The sequence below is a fragment of the Camelina sativa genome, chromosome 5 (genome assembly GCF_000633955.1).
Source record: "Camelina sativa cultivar DH55 chromosome 5, Cs, whole genome shotgun sequence".
In the NCBI taxonomy this organism is placed as follows: domain Eukaryota; kingdom Viridiplantae; phylum Streptophyta; class Magnoliopsida; order Brassicales; family Brassicaceae; genus Camelina; species Camelina sativa.
In genome coordinates, this window is record NC_025689.1 from 6,965,796 (window position 1) to 6,989,475 (window position 23,680).

Sequence of the window (23,680 nt, forward strand, 5' to 3'; positions counted from 1 at the left end):
AGTATATGATAAACCTAAAATTTATATGATTTTATATGTTGGAATTAATGTGTATGGATGTTACAAAATGTAGTATTGCGTGCTAAGAAAAAATATGTGAAAAAGACAGGTTGGAAGAGGAGCCAAATTTGAAGTCTAGCCTTTCTTTCCTTGATCCACTAGTGATCTTATCTTCTAGCATCTCTCTCCTCTTCAATCAGACTTGATATAATATTAGTAATATACTTGTGTATGTGCACATACCCTCCGATGTCACCACCATATGGGGCATATACCAACAATAAAATTTGCCCACAATCGGATGATATTTGTTTTTGTTTTTTCCATTTTGATAAGTTATTATATATATCACTGTTTTTGGTACCAAGTTGCATTTTATCCAAGTCTTTGTCAAGGTGACTAGTTTCTTTATCACTATATCAAACCATATATATAGTTTAGTGGTTTATAACTTTTTTTAAGTCTTTATGTGATTTTTCTAGTATTGTTTCTACACAATATTTTATAGATAACTTCTTTACAAACTGGACTGACTCTATAGATTTTTTGAACCTTTTTTTTCTTCATGATATCGAATATAATGGAAAACCCCACCGGTTCAACCGATCCGGACCTTGTTTATATAATAGAGAGATAATGGAGGAGGTTGGGCTATATAACAATCGGCATAAATCCCATTTACGGCCGCCAAGATTCTCTCGTCCGTCCCATGTTCCCACTTTACTTTCGAATTTTGTTGGTTTATGATTTCTTTTGACATGTAACCCTCATTATTGGTTTTATGTCGGCTATAATTTTCGTTTGTGTCTTTCTCTTTTATTATTCCTCACAAGTCTTTAATTTAATTATCTGTACATGTGTTCGGGCAGATTTCTCAATCCTTCTGTATGTACTATTTAAGGTGCATGCCTCGATTTAAATATATCACGAGCATGTATTTGCTATTGGTTCCGGCCTTGCCTCGATATATATATGGATGTTACGTATGACCCCTTTTATATGTGATTTTACATATTTAGTTATGCCGTATAATATAGCCTGAAAAAGAGGATACATACATCCTTGAGAAAAGAAAATACAACTCCTTAGCCATGTGAATGAGCATTCGTATCATTTTTTGATAACTTCAAATCTTCAATAGCACCATTGTTGATTCCGAGCATGTCGCCCACCAAAACTTAGGTTTTTCTTTTTCTTAATTATGAATGGCCTTACTTTTATTTTGTTTTGAGATGACTCCTTTCGTTTCGGTAGTAATGGAATCTTGCATGATTATCTTGTAAAATACTTCATGTCATCGTTCTTCCTTACTGCATGGTTTTTATAACATTTTTCCCCTTCTTTCTAACATTTCTCACAATAATTTTATAGTTATTCTTTATGTTAGGAAATAGGAATGTGAGATTACTTGTAGAAAAACTTTTAGTCGATATGTCTAATTATCCATGGTTTGANTTTTTTTTTTTTTTTTTTTTTTTTTTTTTTTTTTTTTTTTTTTTTTTTTTCTGGCAGTTAGACAGATCTCAAATTTTGGTGCTTTCTGAGTCGAGATACCATTATAATTCTTCTTTATGGGAAAGTTAATTTAACCCATTATTGGGTTTATTCTACAGTTCAGTAACCCTTAAATTTAATGATTTACCTAAGCACATAAAGATTGAGTGGAGGATAGATTCTTGTTAGTTGTTAAGAGATGATATATATATATATATATATAGACAATGTAATCGTAATAATTTGGAGAAAAAATATCACAAACCACCATCAACAAAACAAAGTCAATAGTTTAACTGATAAAAACTTTCAGGCAAAGTTTAGAGTCGCCAAAAACAGATTACCCTTAAGATATATGCATCTATAAATATCGTACATAATTTTGAATAATCCTAAATTTAATTCGATTATTTTACATTCCTTTCTGGCTGACACAAAATATATACTGACAGATTGATGGTTTTGATGCACAGGTTGGGACATTCATACAACTGATGACAGCAACTTTCTTTGGACAAATCACGTTCATGGTCTAGTAGTATCAAGTTATACCTATAAATGGTACATATATAGGCCCAAGATAGTTTGGGCTAAGATTCTAAGTAAACCCATATAGAAGAATAATAACTCTAACTGGAATAATAATTGGTTAGGTCGAAATCTGTAAAGAAGATGATTGATTGATTATTTTTGATCGGGGGGAGATGCGTGAACGTAAAAAACGTCTAGTCAACGTGTCGTCGTCGTTGGTGACATATGTAAAAAAAATAACAATTTGCTCTCTCTAGTTGGCACATCTGACAATAATTAGGTTTCTTCCTCCCAAGTTCCCCAATCCAATAGTAATTTTTTTAATATATTTTATTCTATGGAATCCTTATTTTATTATTCTTTTGATTATTCCATTATTATTATTTTCTTTAAACAAACTGTCCAAATCACACAAAAGTTACATTTTAATCTAGAAACAAACAAAAAAGCTATATTAATTTTTTAAAAAATCTTTTTATAAAAAGTTAAAAAGAATTATTTTTGAAGATATTCCAGGGTTTATCGTGAAAGATAAGTTTAGCATGAGTGGGTTAAGATTTAAAAAATGGACAATATGGCTTTTAAATTAAAAAAAAAAAAGTTAGGGATAATCTCAATTAGAGTGAAATTGAAACAAATAATAATCATACCAATCTGTCACAATCCAAAAAACAAGAAAAGAAAAGAAATAAGAAAAGCGTGGCTGGACGGGACGACTCAGCAAATTCGTCTTCTTCTTTCCCATAAAAATCTTGTTTTTATCTCATAACTAATCCACTTCCATTCTTCTTTCTCTTATATTAAAAAAAAAAAAAAAAATTAAATTTGTGGTATATACTTCTTTCTAAAACTTGTGTTTAACAGATTCTGGAAAGTAAAAGGTGAGACCCTTCTGAATCTGATACGTATCCTATAAATCCGGAAAGAGTTTTCAAGAGGTTTTATAATTCCGGTGTGAGAAACCTTTTTGATTTTATTATATCTCCGTCGTCGTCGAGAGATGGCTTGTGGTATGGAGAATTGTAATGGTAAGATCTCAAACGGTGACGTTTTCGGTATCTCTTCCAAGCGTGAGAAGCTCATTATTGATACAGACCCTGGAATCGGTGAGTGTGAGCTTCTTTTGCCCTGTTTTTTTTTGATGAGTTTGATTAAGTTTTAGTAAATGGATCTTAGATGATGAGCTTGTTAGGATTTAACCTCAGAAAGCTTCCAACTTTGTTAGAGTCTAATCGAAATCTCAAGATGGTGACTTTATTTGATTGAAAAGTTTGGATCTTTATGCTCTGATGCTTGCTTGATAGAAAGATTTAGAGGAAATTGTTCTTTTTTTAAGTATGTTGACTTTTTTATTTTGTTGCAAATGAGTTTGATTGTGGATTGTAAGATCAGTTCTAACATTATTAGTGTATATATTATGTGTGACTAGATGATAGTATGGCGATAATGATGGCGTTTCAAACACCGGAGCTGGAGATATTAGGATTGACTACTGTGTTTGGGAATGTTACTACACAAGATGCTACTCGTAATGCCTTACTCCTGGTATGTATTGTACAATGCCATCATTTATTCACTCATTACAACTTGTTTTGAAATGTTTTGGGATGTGTCTGTGATCTCTTTTCGTTGTTTTTTGCAAAAGTGTAGTGTGAGATTGCTGGCTTCCCTGATGTTCCTGTCGCAGAAGGTACTTCTGAGCCTTTAAAGGTACCATCTTCTCTCCTCTGATAAGGATTTGAACCTAATTTATGCCAAGATCTTTGATATGGGAATCAAGTCAACCCGTTTGTGACTTTAGCTCGAACTTCTGGCTTTGGTGTGTGTTGGATTCAGGGTGGAATTCCTCGTGTTGCTGATTTTGTGCACGGTAAAAATGGACTAGGAGATGTCTCACTTCCTCCTCCAAGTATAACGAAATCTGAGAAAAGTGCAGCTGAGTTTCTAGATGAGAAGGTCTCAGAATTCCCGGGGGAAGTCACCATTCTAGCCCTCGGACCTCTAACCAACCTGGCATTAGTAAGAATCATAAACCCCTCCTTTAATCTTAATATATGATTTGTGTCTTGACCATTACAAGTTTTTTTCTTGTTTCAGGCCATCAAACGCGATAGTTCATTTGCTAGTAAGGTGAAGAAAATTGTTGTTCTTGGTGGAGCCTTCTTTTCTTTGGGAAATGTCAATCCTGCAGCTGAGGCTAATGTAAACCCCTCCCATCCCTCTAACCTCTTTTGTCAGTGAAAAAGAAAATGCCAGTTTCATTTTTGTTGGTCTCTGCTCTCTATGCAGATATATGGTGACCCGGAAGCAGCTGATGTTGTGTTTACATCTGGAGCAGATATTACTGTTGTTGGTATAAACATCACAACCCAACTTAAACTATCAGGTGAAGAAGCTTCTTCCATCCATCTCCTTTAGCATTTTGATTCCATATTATAAAAGCCTGTAAAAAGTAAGTGTCTGTTTTTAATCTATTTCAGATGATGACCTCTTACAGCTGCGTAACTCCAAGGGGAAACATGCTAAATTGTTAAGCGATATGTGCAATTTCTACAGAGATTGGCACGTCAAATCTGATGGTGTTTACGGTAAGCAAGAAACTGTGATCACAACCAAACATGCTTTAGATATTGCAGTTTTTGATTTTAAAAGTTTTGTTGTTTGCTGGTTTCAGGTGTGTTCCTCCACGACCCAGTCAGCTTTGTGGCTGTTGTACGGCCTGATCTATTCACATACAAGAAAGGTGTCGTACGGGTGGAAACTCAAGGAATATGCGTTGGCCACACGCTCATGGATCAAGGCCTCAAGAGGTTTTTTAATAAACTTATCTTCTTCAACAAAATAAGAAAAGCACTTGAAATCTTCTTGACATTTTACTAAATAACGGTTTTGATGGGAACTTGCAGATGGAACGGAAGCAATCCGTGGGTAGGATATTCACCGATATCAGTGGCTTGGACAGTCGACGTAGAAGGAGTTCTGGAATATGTCAAAGCAAAGCTGATGAAGCCATAAAAAGATGAGTTCCAAGTCACAGTCTCGTTTAGAATGTGTGAATATTCATTTGATAATGGCATCATCACATTCATATTCTTCTGGTTCTAACTTGGATCTCAATTTCATCCTCTGTATTTGATCTGTATAAATGGTACCACGTATATTGGATTTTTTTTAAAGAAACTAATGAATGAAAACTATCTTTGTTTCCTTAGTCTCTGTCTCTCTGTTTTTTGCTTTCACTGGTGGAAACTGTTATTGTCTCCTCAATAAGATCGATAATATGAAAAGTGGAAACATGAAAACATTTAGATATCTAGGCTTATAATTTGATAGATAAATCGAACTCTGTATCGGAAAAGTAATGTAGTTGACAAGTAGGAGAGAAGGAACAACAACAAGTGTCAAGTGTGTCACGTAATGTATGTTCACAGCCAATGATAACAAGTAGCTAGCTGATAAATCACAGCCAATCAAGATAATATCTAAATGTTTTCATTATGATGGAAAATGAATAGAGTGGGAACATGTGAAAGAGGGTAGACTAAGGAGGAGGAGGATTTAATGAGAGATGGTTCTAACAAGTTGGGGCTCACTATGCATAATTGTATCTACAGGCAAAAATTGTGGATGATGTTGATCATCATCATGATGAAGTCGGGGACTAGTACTCATGAGTACTTTCTTCTACCTCTTTTTCCCTTTAAATCTTTAAATCGATTTAGAAAATTGTAAATCATTTATTACATCCAAACTATATACAGTAAATGTGTGTGTATGCATCATCCATCAAGGTGAGCATACTTTTTTGTCACATGTAAAGAGGTCTTGCAAACAAAACTGATTATAGTTGTATCTACAGGCAAAAATTGTGGATGATGTTGATCATCATCATGATGAAGTCGGGGACTAGTACTCATGAGTACTTCTTCTACCTCTTTTTCCCTTTAAATATTTTTAATCGATTAAGAAAATAGTAAATCATTTATTACATCCAAACTATATACAGTAAATATATGTGTATGCATCATCCATCAATGTGAGCATACTTTTTTGTCACATGTAAAGAGGTCTTGCAAACAAATTAAAACTGATTACAGTTGGGACACTTAAAAACGAAATATTTGGTTGAATAATTTTTTTTTTTTTTTTAACTTTTTGATTTTGGGAATGTTAAGAATCTCATATCGGAAGTGAGATGAGATGTAAGAGTAAATTATTTGATTCTGAATTTTGAAAAGTGATTTACCGAGGGTAAAAAATATTCATATACATAAAAAATTTCATCTCTAAAATTAGTGGTGTACTATTAAATGTCATACTGTTGGCATTTTAACTCCATATCTTCTCTTTTTTTTTTGGTCGTCCTTGACTCAATAACTTCCTTAAATCATGAGGTCAGATTTTCTTTTTCTTTTTTCCCCCTTTTCACTAATTTTGAGTAAATGGTATTTAAGATACGCTGAAAAAGTAGTAGAAATTGGATAATTGCACTAGTTAGAAAAAGGAGTAAAAAAGAAGAGAGAATAAAGGGCTTTGTATAATTAGAGAGGTTTTGTTTGTCATCATTGGATGCTACAGAAGAAGGTGTTTATTATACTATGAGACTGGGCAGCTACTCCTACTTCTAATTCGTGATTACCTAAGACCCATTTTGTCTCCCTTCTCTTAGGTTTTTCATTTATTACTCAACTCATTTATACTCTATACTTACGACCCAATTTATAAGATGTTGAAGAACTGGATTATAATGTTTTCAGCTTTAGAGACACTAGACTTGATGAAATATTTGATTAGTCATATTTTTTGTATGGTTTTAATTCCAGACCTTATCGTTTGTCCATGAATTTTACATTCTCATTGGCTCAAACACTAAGCCAGACCTAGCCGAAAAAGGTCTTTGAAGTTATACACGATCCACTTGTCACCTCTAGGTGCAAACTATTTCAATATCTAGTTTGTTTTCTGATGTATAAATATCGAGTTAGTTTATAGGCAACTCTTACAAAATCAAACGCATATTATTGATGATAAATTAATCGATTATTTTAATTCATGCCTTCCCTACTAATTTTCAAACTTGGTATATTTCATGCACTTTTTAATGTATATATATCATGCACGTAAAAATTTAAGCAACAAGATCTTTACACTTTAACGAGTGCAAAAAAGAAAAAAGATAGTAGATCTTTACTTTAACGTTGTGACCACTTATAGTGTTCGACACTCCCGCATGGGTTCAACTCTAACATCACCTTGTATGTCGTTAACCGTTTCACATGAATGTACTAACTGAACCTCGAAATCTACTGAACGTAGCAGAAACAAATGCACTTTGCACATATGACAACCGATGATGCCATCACACACGCGTGTGAGTTCATGAAGAAACCTACTATGTAAGCCAATTTAATATAGGAATAAGTCGCATAATATGTTGATTCATACATATAGTATGCGAATTAAAATTATCTGATAAATTTAAATTTTGAATGATCATTTAAGGGAGAGGCTGATTCATCCAAATCGATCCTAAAGTCAATCCAATAACCATTCTCTCACATTTTAGTGAGATAAAACACTGAAAACACACTAAACTTAGTACGGACGTACGTACATCATGTTATATGCTTTATGCCATATTTTCTAATCCCTTTCCGAACCTCTTATATATGATTTCAATATTGGAATATAATTAAGTGTTTTGAGCGATCTTGATTAATGTTTACTCCGGGACATAGGGCCTTAATCAACTCTCCAACGACCAACTTTCACCTACTAGGAAAACCTCCGGCCTCCACCATAATTTTGCATAAACACATTTCATGGAGTTACTAAAACGTTGGTATAAATTCGTCCCTTTGATAACTTACGTTTACAAATAGATGTGCACTAAACGAACTTATATTTAAAAGAATATTCATTGTGGGAAAAATCCATGAATCCACATAACATGGAAACAAAGATGGATTTGTTAGTTGTTACACCTAATAGTTTATATATATCCTAATATAAAGTAGCGCATGTGCATAAAGATAAAATTTTGCACGATAGTGTAACACCCAGAGAGCAAAGTTAACACGATGCTTCCTCTTTATATCTTCCTATATATTAATTCATTTTATATAACTTTTTTTGCCTTTTATGAAATTAAAAATCAGTAACCATAAAAATGTGTAGACAAAACAAAACAAAGTGGAACCCCAAAATGCAGGGAGAAAGCGCAATGCTTGAATAATAAATTCTAAGAATAAATTTTAATTTTGGTTTGATAAATAATTAATTTTAAAACTTAGATAGCTTGTTTGGTTGAACGTAACATTTGTTTAAGAAAATTGAGTATTCCTTGTCACGATTTTGAGTTTTATCTGAGGTTAATAATTTAGGCCTTCACAACTAACAGGAACAAGATAAAAACTCTAGAGTTAAGGTTATAAAATTTTCTACTAAACGAACACAAAAAAAAAAAAACTTATATCCCACCATATTGATATATAATTTTTAAAAATTTGCATGGCAAGTTCCAAAACACCATGCAAAAAAGATGCATGATTTGTTAAACTTGAGTGGGCGTAGATAGAAGCACTACAAATTCCTGACACATGTTGATAAGATAATTGAGTCACAAGTTTATAAACTTCATTAAGGTGATTGAGGATTATTTGAAAAACAAAGTATAACCGTCCAAATCGTATATATTAAAAAGGTATGACCGTATGAAACTATGAATAATGATAATTTAACAAAAAAAAGGATCGTAAATCCGGATCGGAGAACAAGAATATATATTACTTCTTTTTTTTGCCCTGATTTAAGGAAATTTTTTATTCAAACCGTGTATGAACAAATATGTAGAAGAAAAAAAAAGGATCAGTGTACATATCAATTTAAAATTTGAAAGAAATTTTGTAAGTAGTATTACATATATAAATTGAAAGTGTATAAATGGATTTTGATCATTAGTTTGTATTATACATTCATCTGTGTGCTATATATGTGTCACCTGCAAAAAGAGGCTAAAGAGCCCACTCTATCTCTTAATTAATATACTTCAGACCTATGTATATCATTAGTGCTCCACCCCACAAAATCTTTATAAAATATTCGTTGTATATTTTTAAAAAAAATAGAAGATGTTATGATAATGTTTCCATGCAATGCAAATGGACGCACTTTACCTTATGGAGACCCAAAACATAAAAAGAAATAAAGTTCTAAAGGGACGAAATGATGACAAATTACAATGATTAAAAGTGGGAAATAGTTTCATACTCACACAATCTAACATACAAGACCATACATTTTAATGTCCTACACATACAACAAATTAATGTAGCATAACTATTTAATACTATATAGATATAAGAGTACTTGTTTACACAACTATTTATCAAAACATAAGTGATTGTTGAATCTTTTTAAAAATATTTGATAAAGCATTAATACCAACCTTTTTTATGTCACATTACAATCATCGGAACTGTTAACGATGACTTGTAAAAGAGAAAGGAAATAGAAGAAACCATTTTAAAGGACAAAAGATAGTTTTTTAAGGCTAATCATAATTATTCACATCCGCAAGAAACGGAGAGATACAAAAAGATGAAGAGAAGAACCAAAGTACCAAACCATATGGGGGCAAAAATGTGATTTCAAACTCTCCTAACAAATAATAAGATGGATGAGATGACTCATGACTCACACATACACACCTCCCCTACTTATTAATTATCATTGCCTTTGATGTAAGCAAGTAGTGCAACCACTATTTATATATTTTCTTGCTTCCATTTTTTAATTTATTTGTAGTTCTATTTCAAGACACACATAATAATTATGAGTTCGAAGTTATGTTTTGAATTTTAAAGTCATTGAATGCTTAGCACAAAAGGCAAAAAACGGAAACACACAATTTCACCGCTCACAAAACATGAATTTAATACGTGAATAAAAATAATAAACGCCAAAAACAAATCACAAGATTTTGATAAAGAGAAAGTAATTATAAACGTGAAAGTGCAATAATTCGTATTATTATGTAACCGAACGAGGTCCACGAGGGAAGATATATGGTTAATGAAGCTACATGATTAAGATTTGACCATAAAACAGAAACAATCCACCTTGTAAACTATGATGCTTCACGCTGTGGCACACTCATAACCCATGGAGAGAGTTTTTTTTTTTTTTTCTTGGGGTCCCAAAACTTTCCTCGTTCATAATTTCTCTCTTTTTAATAATTTCGATCTTTATCTAAATGAAGGGATGATGAAAGGGTCATGAAGAAAAATCGAACACGAACTCACCTTCTAAGATGTGTTATTATGGCTGATGATGAGTAGTGTTGACTAAACCAATATAGACCAAACCGGGATATGAAAGTAGTAAAGAGAGCAATGAAAATGGTCTAAATTGAATAATGAATGATTATGATATGGTTCGAACCAATCCCAAACCATCATTGCGAATCTTTGGGGGACGACGGCCTATATAGCCCTCCCCTTCATCATCATCATCATTTTCACTCAATAACTCGTTTCACCCTCTTCTATAATTACCATCTTTACCCTTTCCTTGCTACAAAATTACCCCCTCCTATCTAAAACTATCAACCCAAGCCGGTCTACGTATTTAATTTGGTTTTTAGGGTACCCTAGTAAGTAGTAAGAACTGTTCTTTAGTTTAGTTTTTTTTACCACCAACATTATGACTTCCATTCTCGTGCAGATGTCATCTTGGTTGAGTTTTATTTTCCCTACTACAAAACATGCATTTGTGGATTTGAATCCATGTGGTAACACATGAAAGAGCTTAACAAAATTTACAAATACACAATAACCAATCATGATTGAAATCAGAGTACGAAAACTCAAATTTGGTATCTTAATCCAAAAGTGAATCTTTTCAAATCATTGTATTACCATGAATTGGTTATAAATTTGGAGTTGTAGGATTAACTTCTATCATTTTGATATTGTAATGACATTTATAGATTTATTTGGTCTATGATATCAAAACGATATTACTTCACTTGGCGAGTCGGGAATGTACATGGTGAAAAGAGAAAGAACAGCACATCTCATACACCAAACCAAACCCTCCTCAAGTTTATCACTCTTCTCCTCTTACGATCATCATCATTCACATGACGCAACACAAATCTTTTTTTTTTCTTTCCCTCACAAATCATTATTGTTATTTAAGAAAAAAAAAAAGACAAAAAAGAAAAGAAAAAATATAGAGCTGCGAAATCGGCCGCCATCTAAGCATAAACACAACACAAAGCATGATTGTTGTGTCAGGAGAGAGAAGCATGTCCCCTTTCACTCTCTTCTCTCTCTAGCTTTTGGGAGTTCTATATAAGAGACACTATCTTCATTTTGTTCTCTTTGTCCCTCTACCTTCCATACATTTCATACAATCTCTCTCTCTCTTACTTACAACAACATAAACCCACTTCCTTTCGATTTTAGTTAAGTCTCTTCTTCCCCTAAACCCTAAAGGTAAACCTCTCTCACTCCCCTCACGTACAAGCAACGTGATTATCATTTTCCATAACAACAACCCAACTATTTTTTTCTTCTTCTTTATAACAAACTTTAAATTGTTGGAAAATCTTAAAGCTTTATATCCTTTTCTTTCAGACAAAGGCAACCGAATAAACGCTATTTGTTTGTTTTTCTTTTTCAAAAACTCTCTTCTTCTCCTTTTTATTTTACGATAAAAATTCCTTTTGTTCTGTTTTTTTTGCTTGTACCGGCTCTGTTTTGGTGTTTTTTATTTTGTATTTTTGTTATGAAACTTCATCATTATAGTTACTGCATCATCATTACTTTATTTTTGTTCTCATTGTTGTGGTGTTGCTTTATCTTTATTTTTTTCTTCTTTTATCCTCGCAACAAAAAAAAAAGAGCATGATTGTTCCTCTGTTTGATCATTGATTCTTCTTTAAAGAAAAGAAACATTTTGAACATTTTTTGGTAGAAACCGAAATAAATGCGGTCATGATTTTTGCTTAATGTAAATTTTCTCATTAAACGTGTGAAGCTGCACAACCCATGTGGTGCTGTAATGATTTAACCGCAACTATCTATAATCATTTCACGAAATCTTTATTAAATCTCTCTTCTTCTTCTTCCTTTTTTTGTAACATAATTTCACATTCTTTTTTGTTGGAAGAAACAGAACTTGTCGACATGGAGAGGCTAAACTCGAAGCTGTACTTGCAAAACTGTTATATAATAAAGGAGAACGAGAGGTTGAGGAAGAAAGCTCAGATTCTGAATCAAGAGAATCAAGAACTCCTCTTCGAACTCAAACAGAAGCTCTCCAATGGATCATCAAACCAAGGAAGCAACAACAACAACAATCTCTCTTCATCATCAAGCTCTGCTTCTGGACATTAATCCTGATCATGGAACAACAACAAGAACTCTTTAGGACAAGATTTGGATTCGGTTAACTAGAAGAACCCTATATCATCATTTTCTTTTCTTCTATTGGTGTAGTAATGTAAGGAAAAAAAAACTTAGTTAAGAATAGTTTTATTAGTGGTAGTATTATTATTATTATAAATTATCGAGTAGTTTTTTTAAATTTTTATATTTGGTGGGTTCTTCTTTCTTTCTTTGTTCCTGATTTACTAGAAAAAGGACAGAAGCGTTGTGTGCTCTCTCTGACCTATTCTTCTTCTCTCAGGGATATTTTACTTTTGTTTCCATTTATATGTTAATTAGATTTTTCTATTTTGCCTTTTCATGTGGGGTTTGGTTGTTTAGGACATGGTGGATTCTGGGAGACTACATTGTACCCTTCTGAGCTCTTCTCTTAACTTAAACAACCAGTATCTTTACATTTTTTTATTAATATCCCTTTTGTTATTGGGTTCTACATTTTCCTTTAATTTTTTAAAATAAATTACATGGTCTTGAAATAACAAATTGTAAAGGGTAGTAATTAATAACATATGACATTGGTTGTAGTTTCTTTCTGTCACAGTTATGTTAGTTAGGAGTTCTATAACCTGAAGGTCCTCAACCAAAAATTTTAAAGTAATAGTATATAAATTATAAAGCAGTTTGTTTTCTCTTAATTACCAAAAGTTATGTAAGGATAAAGTAGTGATAAGGTCCATAAGGGATACCAGAAGCTACGAGAAAAGTGTGTTTAGAAGAACATAAGTACTTGGTAGTTACTACCAAAGTACCAATTTTAAATCACGTGATCAAAGTTGTGTCCTATTGACTGTATTTATTAGATCATGTGCATATTAAAATGTTAATTATTGCCTCCTTTTTAAACAATTTTGGTTTATGAATGTTCATAATATAGTATTGCAAATGTTCATAATAGTATTGGTCTTCAACTTTTTAAAATCATGCAAATGTATAGAACTAGTGAATCTATTACAGTGTAGGGATATTTTTTGTGTTCGCTGGAGATGATTTTTCTTACATCTTTGACTCATAAACATCACACATCTCACACAAAAGATTTACCCGACCTTAGCCAAAAGTTTCGACTCTATTTCATTCTTGTCCTTCACCAAAATCTTTGGTTGGGACGTACGTCGTCCGCCCCAACCACATGTCTTATTGAGGGATCACTCATATCCTTAGATCATCGTGTCAAGTTCACACAAGCACATACTGGAGTACACATCAATTTCTTGACCTATAAATCCAAACCAGCTTCTTCAAATTTCGTAGGAATGTCGCATAGAACTCACTCAAGTGCTAGTGAGAAAATTACAGAGACACCTACGAATCTAGAAACATAATTTTCGTAACATCTAAGTGAATATCATCATGGTAAACTCAGACTTTGAAAGTCAACTTTGAAAAAATAATCTCCAGAAAATTATTCCGTTTGATGATTACCCCTCAAAATCTCTATGGAATAATATCATGCAAGACATCATCTTCTGAATCTCTCTGATGCAAGCTTATGGACTTCCGTTCAATTTATAATCATTGTTTCTCTATTCAAAAAAAAATTAAAAAATGAATTTTGGCATATTGACATTGGACAATATAGTTTAGGACCTTTATGTAAGACTTTGTGATGTTACATCTTACTAGACCATCCTTTTCCTATCTCTAGGATTATTACCGAAAAAAAATGGGACAATTAGCCACATTGATTTTGGAGACACTAACCATTATAAATTTTTTTGATTGTTTTTGTCTAATTACAGAAGTCAATACTTACAAAAGTAAAACTACATAAGCTATCAAGAACATTAGCTTGCAGTAAAAGACCATGACTTAAATACTGTGTGTATCCAAATAGATTCTGAGACATGATCAGTGGAAATTTGAAAACATAAACCAGGAGATGTGTTCAATTCCACAAACAATAGCCAAACCAACAAGGGCAATCGTCGGTTCTGTCATTGTACATGAGAGGCTTAGTTAAAGGAAAGAGAAGTGAGACGAACCCAACCACACCGCCTAAGAACGCCAGACTCACCAAACCTGAGAGAAGAACCATGACCATCTTTATAGCTTAATTCTTCTGTGTCTGCATTTGTTAAACAAACAACCTTGAAATTTATGTCTTACCCTTTCCTCTTGCGTATAGCACAGGCAATCCCATGTAGTTGCAGAATATATGAGCAAATAAAGGAGCAGAGAGATGTCCTGTCAATATTACGCAATGCAAGAGACATCATCATCATTAAGGCCAACTTTAGAAGGGCTTTACATGTAACGAATATAAATGCGAGAAATGTACCGGTTCTAATGAAGAGAAAAGATGCATATGCACCAAAAATGACTGTGTAACCAAGCTGAAGACCTGATCAACGAACAAGTGAAGCTCAGGACTTATTAACAAGCATTATTGTTATGACTTAAGGATGGCAAAGATTAAAGTTGGGACATACCAACAATCAGTGAAGCCCTGAGATAGCTGCGGTTATGCCTGATGTACATCTCTCTAAAATGGTTTAAGTGGGCTGCACAGAACAAACAGAAGTCAGACGAATCCAGCAATTTTCATCTCAGTTGAGTTGTAAACTTTCTATCATAGAGAAACAAAGAAACAAACCCAAGCTAAAGAGAATTGGGCAGAGAAAGATGGCACTGTAAATCTTAAATCCAGCACACAGAAGCAAAGGTATCATACAGGCTCGGAAAACAAGTTCCTCGGTTACTGGTGCCTGCAAATCACAAGAAATGCCAAATCTAACAGACAATAATTTGCTCGATTTCGTCTTATGCATATAAAAGTGACAGTTAAAGCATAGCAAAATCATGTCTTATGCAGTTTTAATGCAGAATTGTCAGTTAAGCTAATAGAGATGGCCAACAGAAAAATTACCACGATAAAATTGCGCCAAACGGAAACATTAGAAGCACCTGTCACTACCGAAGAAGGGATTGTTTGGACAAAGCTTATGATGTTATTAAAGGAGCTACACCCTCCACCAGTCTCCTTCCATGATTCCAAGAGCAATAACAATTTCGAGACCAAAGATCCGGCATAAATGAGAGAGGTCAATAGAAGAGGATAGATTACTCCTTGCCACTGTTCCATATCACAAAACAAAACCTTATAAGATAAAAAAAGTGTAAACAAGCAAACTGCCTACGAGTAAACACATTGTGACAAAGAGCTTTACTTACCAAATGATCAGTCCTTATGCCATAAACAGATGCCTCCCAGCTTTTTATCTAACATTAACTCGAGCAAAAAGGGATGACAAGTTTCAGTGACTTTTGTAACTAGTGTTGCATTGTATCAAACACATATCATAGTCATGAATCTTTTAACAAGAACCATGTGAACCATTAACACATACATCAACCAAATGCATCTAGTTTTCATCTTTTCTTCATCGATTACATAGACACTGTGGCTTAGTTCATACTATATAACTAGCTTCGTATAGCTTTGACTTAGTTCGATTACAGATTCAACGGAGAGTTCAACTTCAAATCGTGAAATAGGACTTCCAGAGAGAGAAGCTTACCGGGAGTACAAAAGCTGTGAAGACGAGAGACGCTAAAGTAGAAACCGCAGCGCAGATAAATCTCCGAATCATAAATTCTAAATAAGAAGAAGCCGACGGGAGACGGAGAATCACGGTGGGAGCATAAAGAATCAAAACATAGAACAGCGCCATACCGACGCAGGCAGACACCGCCATCGGCATCGACACACTCTCCCCATCGACGGCCATAATCAATTGGGAACGAAGGAGCCCCGGCAAAAAAAGTCACCGTCTAGTCGAAGTCACCGCTGGTTGAATCTTAGTCCGGCGGTCTTCAACCAATTACACCCCGCCACGTTATCGTATAATTTACTGGGCCGATGAGATCCATTGGGCCCTTCAAAAATTATTTGTTTATAAAAAGAGGATACAATGGTCATATCACAGCAGACATATACGTCAACAAACCAATTCCGAAGAAGCCTAGTGGTTATATCTCGTCATAAAACTATATAGACGGACAAAAATACCCTCACGCGCCTTCTTCTAAAGCTGTCTTGTGAGTCTTCGTACGCTTCACTATCAAGAAAAAGGGAATTTTTTCTCGCAATTGATCCAAATCGTGAAACCCTAAAATTCGAATCTCGTTACTAGTTTTGTCGATCTCCGAAGATGACGAAGGATTTCGCAGTTCCACCTGTAGTTTTCCCAACCGGTGGATCTTCAGGCGGTGCTAATGTCCAGCAACGAAGATTCGCACCGATTCCGTTTCAACAGCCACCTCCTTCATCTTCTTCCCAGATCCCTTTCTTATCATTCAACATGGGATCCGCAGCCGCGTCATCCGCTACACAAGCCGGACCATTCGGCGGCACAATCTCTTCATCTTCCTCTTTTGGTGGTGGTTCGCCATCGTTTGAAGACGAGGAGCCTCTGCTTGACGAGCTCGGTATACATCCAGATCAAATCTGGAAAAAGACTAGATCGATTCTAAATCCGTTTCGGATTAATCAAACTGTTCATAAGGATTCAGATCTATCTGGTCCAATCTTTCTATACCTCGCGCTTTGTTTGTTTCAGTTGTTAGCTGGTAAGATCCAGTTCGGTGTTATACTTGGATGGATCGTCGTCTCGTCTATCTTCTTGTACGTTGTGTTCAACATGCTTGCTGGTCGAAACGGGAACCTTAATCTCCATACGTGTACGAGCTTGGTTGGTTACTGTTTGCTTCCGGTGGTGGTTTTATCTGCGGTGTCGTTGTTTGTGCCGCAAGGAGCTGGGGTGGTTAAGTACGTGCTTGCGGGGGTGTTTGTTTTGTGGTCAACTAGGGCTTGTTCTACTTTGGTGGTTTCACTCGCTGATGGTGGTGAAGAGCATCGTGGCTTGATCGCGTACGCTTGTTTCTTGATCTATACTTTATTCTCTCTTCTTGTTATATTTTGAATGTCCTCTGCAAGTAGCAAAAAAAAATTGCTACAAGTTCTTTGATGTGAGGTTGATGAATTGGGTGGGAATAGCAGCGAAGGTGTAAAGGCTTTTTTTTTTTTTTGGGGATAAATTTAGAAAGATGTTTAAGAAGAAATTTGATTCAATGTTTGTGTATCTTTTCACTTGATCTACGAGGTGTTTACTTAAGAATTATTTTATACGATTCCATTGATGTGTTTGTTCAGCCTTTTGACATAACTTGTTTGGGATTAAATGCCCTGAGCCAATGCAGAACATATTGTTTTTTTTTTTTTGATAAGAGCTTAATATGCTTCCTTTTGCTTGTCTGGTATGAAGTTATGAAGATGTGCTTATATCTCGGATTATTCTCTTAGGTGTCAAGTTTTTAGGAATGGTTGACACTGTTAGGATTTGAGTAAATTATGTTTAGATTTTGGCTGATGGGAAGTTTGGAACTAAGACAGTCGAATGAAATTCTGATTAGCATCTAGGAGTTACTTGGTATTGGTTTCTTCCCGAATAGAGAAATAGTGTGACATGTGCTCTTGGCGTCAGTTTACTATCCTAATGTCATTTTCTAGAACTGCCTGTACTTTTGTTGATTGAGTTTTGCCACATTAAAAAGAGTTGTCTTCATCTTAGGCACAGTCTCTTTAGATGGAATTCGCTCTGAAATTGAGTATATCAGTCTTGCTAGAGCTTAACGTGAATGCTGTTGGGAACCTTTTCTCTTCTTTGCCAGTTATACCTTGACCCACGGAACTAACTACTTTTTAGTGTTCCACCAGTGTTTCCACAATATTTGAACAGGAAACAAACAATGTAGATATATCACTCTGATGGATGTACTAAAGAGATGCTCATGTTCTTGAGTACCCGAACAAATAGAAACCAAACTTTTAAGCGGGTCGTTATATCCTTTACAATGTTTTGCGAAATGTAGCCATGTACACCACCTAATTCCTCTATTATATCCTTTAATATGAAATGATCAACTTGTAGTGATAAACCATTAAACATTCGTCTTAACACATGCCATGTATAGACAGCACCGTAAAATATTAAGTTAAGCGTTCTTACCCTCAATTCTTAGTTTTTCAAGATAAAAGAAACCCTCTAAAAACCAAACCAAATCACTCCAACCTGTGACGTTGCCGGCACTGCACTAGAGATGTCTGCAGCTGGTAACAGACAGTTGGCCAGTAAAACACTGCCTGTCCTTGCCGGAAATCTCTTCCAATCGTACGGTGGAGACGACGTCAGATCATTTACTGCCTCCAAGTCTATCTCGAACAGATCATCTTCACTACCTTCCTCGCCATCGCTTTTAGGTTCTTTTGGTTCTTGTTTCTCTTCTTCTTCTGCTTCTGCTTCTGTTCCCCAGTTTACCAAACCCGCACGATGTGTCATGTTGATTCTGATTAATTTCCGGTTTAGGAATCTTGTGGTTTACACTTGATTCTGTAGTTATTACGTATATATAGAGGGTGTATAACGGGAGGAGAAGATGGGTCAGTAGAACGGTCCTCAACGAATCTACAACTATCTTTGTTGGGAATTTTTGGGACTTTCACGATACCTACTTTTATATAAAGAGAAAAGGAAATTCCAAAAGAAGAAAAGATATTGTTATAGACTCGTGACTTGAGAATTATGTAGTAATAAATGTTGTACTATATACTACATAAATGTTCACGGTGCAACGGTCGCTGTATGCATTTTTAAATGAGCAACCGTCATAAATGATACATTACTAGTTTAGTTCTATTTCCTAATATGTTGTTAGGAGGGAATGATATTTTTTACTGTTCTCTCTTCTCAGTTTTTACCTTTTGTTTTTGTCCACCCAAAAATATAGATACATATCCACAAACTTTCTAGTCACCAAAACGAGGCTACTCACATAGTAAGACTAAATACCTCTTAATCTAGTAAATTTTATATATATACAACCTCTCTTTTTTTTTTTTGTGATTTTGAGACATAAGTATATATAAAAATAAGGAACTCCATTTTTTATGCTAAGCTTTGCTCTATATAATGCATAAGATACATATTGACATCGATACTATATTACCAACCGTAAATAGCTCAATGTATATAAATAAAATTTTAGACAACTCCTAGAAATTACTTGTTCAATAACATTTATAAATAAAATATATAAATCATTTCGGTTATTAACTTGAGAAAATGTGCAGACTTAGACTCAAAACCACTTAATTATTTTAAAATGTCACTTGTAAACTATTTCTAACATGGCTAAAATAAGTTTAAAAAAAAAATAAAGTCCATTTCTAACATGGCAAAAATCTATATATCAAGTCCATTTCTAACATGGCTAAAATATATTTGTTTAAATCCCAATGCCATGAAATTAACGGTTCGATCTCAATTCCTGATAAAATGTTGACTAAGTCAACGATATCATTGTCAAAAACTCAAAACTAAATGATAAAATTTAGATTTCTTGTTTACTATAAAAATGTTATACAGTATATAGAGGAGAAGGTACACCTAACACTAATCAGATATACACCTACCAAAAACTACGTATTATTTTGCAATGAACATGTTATGCTTTTGTTTTACAAACTTTGCATATTTTATAAACTCGGTTTGGAAAGATTAATATAAAATTTGTATTTTTATTTAATTAATTAACTTAATTTAAAAACTAATTTTATATCAATTAATTAATAAATAGTATATCATGTGCACGATGAATTCATCATTTTTAATTATTAATTGATATATTTCGTATTTAATTAATTATTTTCTATAAATTTCTGAAAATGTAATTCATTTATATATGATACAATTTTATATATCTAATTAATTCAGTTAATCATCATCTGGACTAAGATGCAAATTATATACAACATCCACATCAACTTCAAGTTGTATATCTCACAATAAGAACTCGAATTCGAGGAACACTACATGTAATATAAAAGTAGTTTAGAGGTTTGTCAATTTTAATAATCATGAAATATTCATAATCTTTGAGTTTTTTTTTAAATATAATTTTTTTCAGCAAATTATTTCAACAATTTTTGGTGATGTATTTGCGTATTTTCACAGTAGATGTCCAAAGTTTACTAATTGTGGTCTATGATGCTGTTTATAACAACTGCAAGAAAATATTTTCAAATATTTGATGATGTCCAAATCTGACATGGCTAAAATATTTTCGTTTAAATCCGAATGACATGAATTCAACTGTTGGATCAATTCCTAATAAAATATTGACTAAGTCAACGACACCATTGTCAAAAACTCAAACACTAAATGATAAAAATTCTGATTTCTTGTTTACTATAAAAAGGTTATATATAGAGGAGAAGGTACACCTAACAGTCTAACACTAATCAGATATACATACACCTACCAAAAATATCTACGTATTATTTTGCAATGAATATGTTACATGCTTTTCTTTTATAAACTTTGCATTTTTTTCTACTTTCCTTTTTTCAGTTTTTCGGGGTCTATTATTCCACTCGGTGATAGTAACTTTGTAATTTAATCAACGGGATTACGTGGCTTAAAGGTATTCACATCTTACTCCTACTACATTGGCTTAACAACTCAAACAAACAAACAAGAAACGACCAAATTTGTAAAAGTTGCAGCAAGCAACCCTTTAGATAGTCTAAACTGCGTTTTTTTTTAGACCAACCTCTCTTCTCTCTTACTTTCCAGCTACTTCCCTTTTTTCTACCTGTATCTCTCTCTCTCGACCATGGCCACTGGATCAACAGATCCTCCTAGGTCTCCCTCCTCAGGTTTGATCTTTTCTTTCTTCTATTTACAATTCACCATTAGATTGTGAAAATTCTTCTTTTGCCCCGAAAAAGGAAAAAAACTCATCAAGAAAAATTTCTCTGATTCCAGTATTTTTAATTTTTGAATTTTTTTGTTTTGTTTCAAGAAGTAGAGAACTTGGAATTGATGTGAAGTGAAATGATTATTAGATTATTGAAATTTAGACAAATCACATTTAATGGTGGCAACAGTCACATTAATTTTTTTTTTGTTTTGAGGAATCTTTAACAGTTTAATAAGTGCCTAAGAGTGATGAGTTTGGGTCTTAAGAGACATCACAGCTTTGTTACTTGCCCTTGAAGATTCATTTTTAAAGACAGGACAAAATCTCTGTTTGTTTGAATCTGAATTACAGGTGTTCTTCAGAAGTTGTTGTTGGTGTTCTTTGTCTGTATAGCTGCTTCGACTTATAAGGCGATCCAGCCTCCTCCATCGAAGCTATGTGGCTCTCCTGATGGTCCATCCATCACAGGACCAAGGATTAAGCTTAGAGACGGAAGGCATTTAGCTTACACAGAGCAAGGAGTTCCAAGAGATAAAGCTACCCATAGAATCGTCGTTGTCCATGGTTCTGATAGTTCCAGGCACGATAATGTTTTCGCAGCGCTACTATCACCGGTACTTGTTTTATAATGTTCTCAAAGCCAAAACATTTACTAGTTGTTACCTGTTTTAAGATGTAAACTTACTGATATCAATGTTGTAGGATATAAAAGAAGGACTAGGTGTGTATATGGTTTCATTTGATAGACCTGGTTATGGAGAGAGTGATCCTGACCCAAACCGTACTCCCAAAAGCTTGGCTTTGGACGTAGAAGAGCTTGCTGATCAGTTGAGTCTAGGCTCTAAGTTCTATGTCATCGGGTTCTCGATGGGTGGACAAGCCACTTGGGCATGCCTTAAGTACATTCCTCACAGGTATCACTTTCAGAACTAACATTCTTAATGATAACATTGTGTGTGTGTGTATAACTCTGTTTGATTCTTTAGGTTGGCTGGAGTAACACTTGTCGCTCCAGTGGTGAACTATTGGTGGAAGAACTTTCCATCAGACTTATCAACCGAAGCTTATTACAAGCAAGCGAGAAATGACCAATGGGCGGTTCGTGTTGCACACTACGCTCCTTGGCTTACTCATTGGTGGAACTCACAGGAGTGGTTCTCTGGATCAAGTGTTGTGGCCCGAAATCTTGGTATGTTGTCCAAAGCAGACAAAGAGATCATGTTTAAGCTCGGTGCTGCAACAAGGCCACATGAGGTATGTATATATTTATAACAATTGCATCATCACTTCTTTCTTCTTCTACTTCACCTATTTGCATTCTCATCAAATCTAAGTCTCTATTTAGGCACAAATAAGGCAACAAGGAACACACGAGACATTGCACCGTGACATGATTGTTGGATTTGGAACTTGGGAATTCGATCCAATGGAACTCGAGAATCTGTTTCCGAACAATGAGGGATCAGTGCACTTGTGGCAGGGAGATGATGATGTGCTTGTCCCTGTGACTCTGCAACGTTACATTGCGCAGAAGCTGCCATGGATCCAATACCATGAGATTCCTGGAGCTGGGCATTTGTTCCCTTTTGCTCCAGGTATGGTTAATAACATTGTTAAGACTCTCTTAACCAACGATGAAGTCAAGAACTAAAAGTCTTATATATCTTCTCTCACAAAAAAAAATGGGGCTAATTTGGTTTTGTGACATGATTGCTATAATACTTTGAACCAATCAGAGAGATTCATGAAATTCTCAAATTTATTTGATTACTGGTACATATGTTGTGGCCTTGTGGGTAGAATGTTGGGATGAGTTTAAAAACTTGTGTGTTTGTTTGGAGTATCGACGATATTAATAATCATACGGAGATATTAACAAACATCCGACCTTAGGTCAGTTGGTAGAGCGGAAGACTGTAGTAGTTGCTGTAATCTTTAGGTCGCGCTGGTTCGATTCCGGCAGGTCGGATATTTTTTTTATTATTTTGTTGATTGTTTGCTATATAGAAAGCAGTATATTATGAATATACAAACAAATTTTAATTGGGATAATCCATATTCGTAAAGTTGAGTCCACGTGCACTCGTAAACGAATGTTGGAATCATATTTTTATGTCAAGTCTAAAAAAAAGATATCTTTTACCAAAGAAGAGGATAATTAATTTCTCGATTTTGTTTTTTTCTTCAATTTAATGAGTTTTTGACTGACACCAAACGCAGTACTACTACTATTCAAAATCGAACAAGTCTACTTTCACTAGCTAAGGACAACAACAACAACAACAACAACAACAATAATACATATATTTGTTTTCATATAAAATTGTATTGATCTCTAAAAGTTAATTATACTTTTTTTTGGTTAAAATATATTCCGAAAACAAATTATGAACAAAGAGTTCGACCTATTTTATTACCTATTTATTAAATTTTAGTTGTGA

At 34.1% G+C, this 23,680-nt stretch overlaps 5 protein-coding genes across 6 annotated transcripts; 4 read left to right on the forward strand and 1 right to left on the reverse strand.

Annotated features, from left to right (window-relative positions):
- Positions 2,726–5,232, forward strand: LOC104785899 (uridine nucleosidase 1). The gene is made up of 9 exons (XM_010511186.2): positions 2,726–3,131; positions 3,455–3,570; positions 3,676–3,735; positions 3,862–4,044; positions 4,123–4,227; positions 4,315–4,411; positions 4,506–4,613; positions 4,700–4,835; positions 4,932–5,232. The coding sequence occupies exons 1-9, from the start codon at positions 3,026–3,028 to the stop codon at positions 5,038–5,040; spliced, it is 1,020 nt and encodes a 339-aa protein (XP_010509488.1). The 5' UTR covers positions 2,726–3,025; the 3' UTR covers positions 5,041–5,232.
- On the forward strand, positions 11,292–12,882 carry LOC104785901 (protein LITTLE ZIPPER 4-like). 2 transcript variants are annotated; one of them, XR_767429.2, is made up of 2 exons: positions 11,292–11,525; positions 12,208–12,882. XR_767429.2 is itself a non-coding variant. In XM_019245456.1 (2 exons), the coding sequence occupies exon 2, from the start codon at positions 12,219–12,221 to the stop codon at positions 12,426–12,428; it is 210 nt and encodes a 69-aa protein (XP_019101001.1). In that variant the 5' UTR covers positions 11,538–12,090; positions 12,208–12,218; the 3' UTR covers positions 12,429–12,882. The 2 variants fall into 2 exon arrangements, 1 of the variants encoding a protein (XP_019101001.1); XM_019245456.1 differs by lacking the exon at positions 11,292–11,525 and adding an exon at positions 11,538–12,090.
- LOC104785902 (CAAX prenyl protease 2) lies at positions 14,181–16,236 on the reverse strand. Its single transcript, XM_010511187.2, has 8 exons — positions 15,998–16,236; positions 15,651–15,698; positions 15,346–15,552; positions 15,073–15,184; positions 14,909–14,980; positions 14,758–14,820; positions 14,586–14,663; positions 14,181–14,498 (listed from the first exon to the last, which is right to left on the reverse strand). The coding sequence occupies exons 1-8, from the start codon at positions 16,205–16,207 to the stop codon at positions 14,365–14,367; spliced, it is 924 nt and encodes a 307-aa protein (XP_010509489.1). The 5' UTR covers positions 16,208–16,236; the 3' UTR covers positions 14,181–14,364.
- On the forward strand, positions 16,483–17,630 carry LOC104785903 (protein YIPF5 homolog). Its single transcript, XM_010511188.2, has one exon. It carries the CDS (start codon positions 16,631–16,633, stop codon positions 17,399–17,401), a length of 771 nt encoding a protein of 256 aa, XP_010509490.1. The 5' UTR covers positions 16,483–16,630; the 3' UTR covers positions 17,402–17,630.
- On the forward strand, positions 20,996–23,072 carry LOC104785905. The gene is made up of 5 exons (XM_010511191.1): positions 20,996–21,195; positions 21,591–21,853; positions 21,942–22,153; positions 22,226–22,493; positions 22,585–23,072. The coding sequence occupies exons 1-5, from the start codon at positions 21,153–21,155 to the stop codon at positions 22,888–22,890; spliced, it is 1,092 nt and encodes a 363-aa protein (XP_010509493.1). The 5' UTR covers positions 20,996–21,152; the 3' UTR covers positions 22,891–23,072.

Bases quoted from the DNA above. Each gene is read 5' to 3' on its own strand.
- LOC104785899 (XM_010511186.2), top strand. From the start codon at position 3,026: ATGGCTTGTGGTATGGAGAATTGTAATGGTAAGATCTCAAACGGTGAC. The intron at 3,571-3,675 runs GTATGTATTGTA...GCAAAAGTGTAG, and splicing joins CTCGTAATGCCTTACTCCTG to TGTGAGATTGCTGGCTTCCC. The intron at 3,736-3,861 runs GTACCATCTTCT...TGTTGGATTCAG, and splicing joins GTACTTCTGAGCCTTTAAAG to GGTGGAATTCCTCGTGTTGC.
- LOC104785901 (XM_019245456.1), top strand. From the start codon at position 12,219: ATGGAGAGGCTAAACTCGAAGCTGTACTTGCAAAACTGTTATATAATA.
- LOC104785902 (XM_010511187.2), bottom strand. From the start codon at position 16,207: ATGGCCGTCGATGGGGAGAGTGTGTCGATGCCGATGGCGGTGTCTGCC. The intron at 14,981-15,072 runs GTTTGTTTCTTT...TGTTCTGTGCAG, and splicing joins CCCAATTCTCTTTAGCTTGG to CCCACTTAAACCATTTTAGA. The intron at 14,821-14,908 runs GTATGTCCCAAC...TTCGTTGATCAG, and splicing joins CAGGGCTTCACTGATTGTTG to GTCTTCAGCTTGGTTACACA.
- LOC104785903 (XM_010511188.2), top strand. From the start codon at position 16,631: ATGACGAAGGATTTCGCAGTTCCACCTGTAGTTTTCCCAACCGGTGGA.
- LOC104785905 (XM_010511191.1), top strand. From the start codon at position 21,153: ATGGCCACTGGATCAACAGATCCTCCTAGGTCTCCCTCCTCAG. The intron at 22,154-22,225 runs GTATCACTTTCA...TTGATTCTTTAG, and splicing joins CTTAAGTACATTCCTCACAG to GTTGGCTGGAGTAACACTTG. The intron at 22,494-22,584 runs GTATGTATATAT...GTCTCTATTTAG, and splicing joins CTGCAACAAGGCCACATGAG to GCACAAATAAGGCAACAAGG.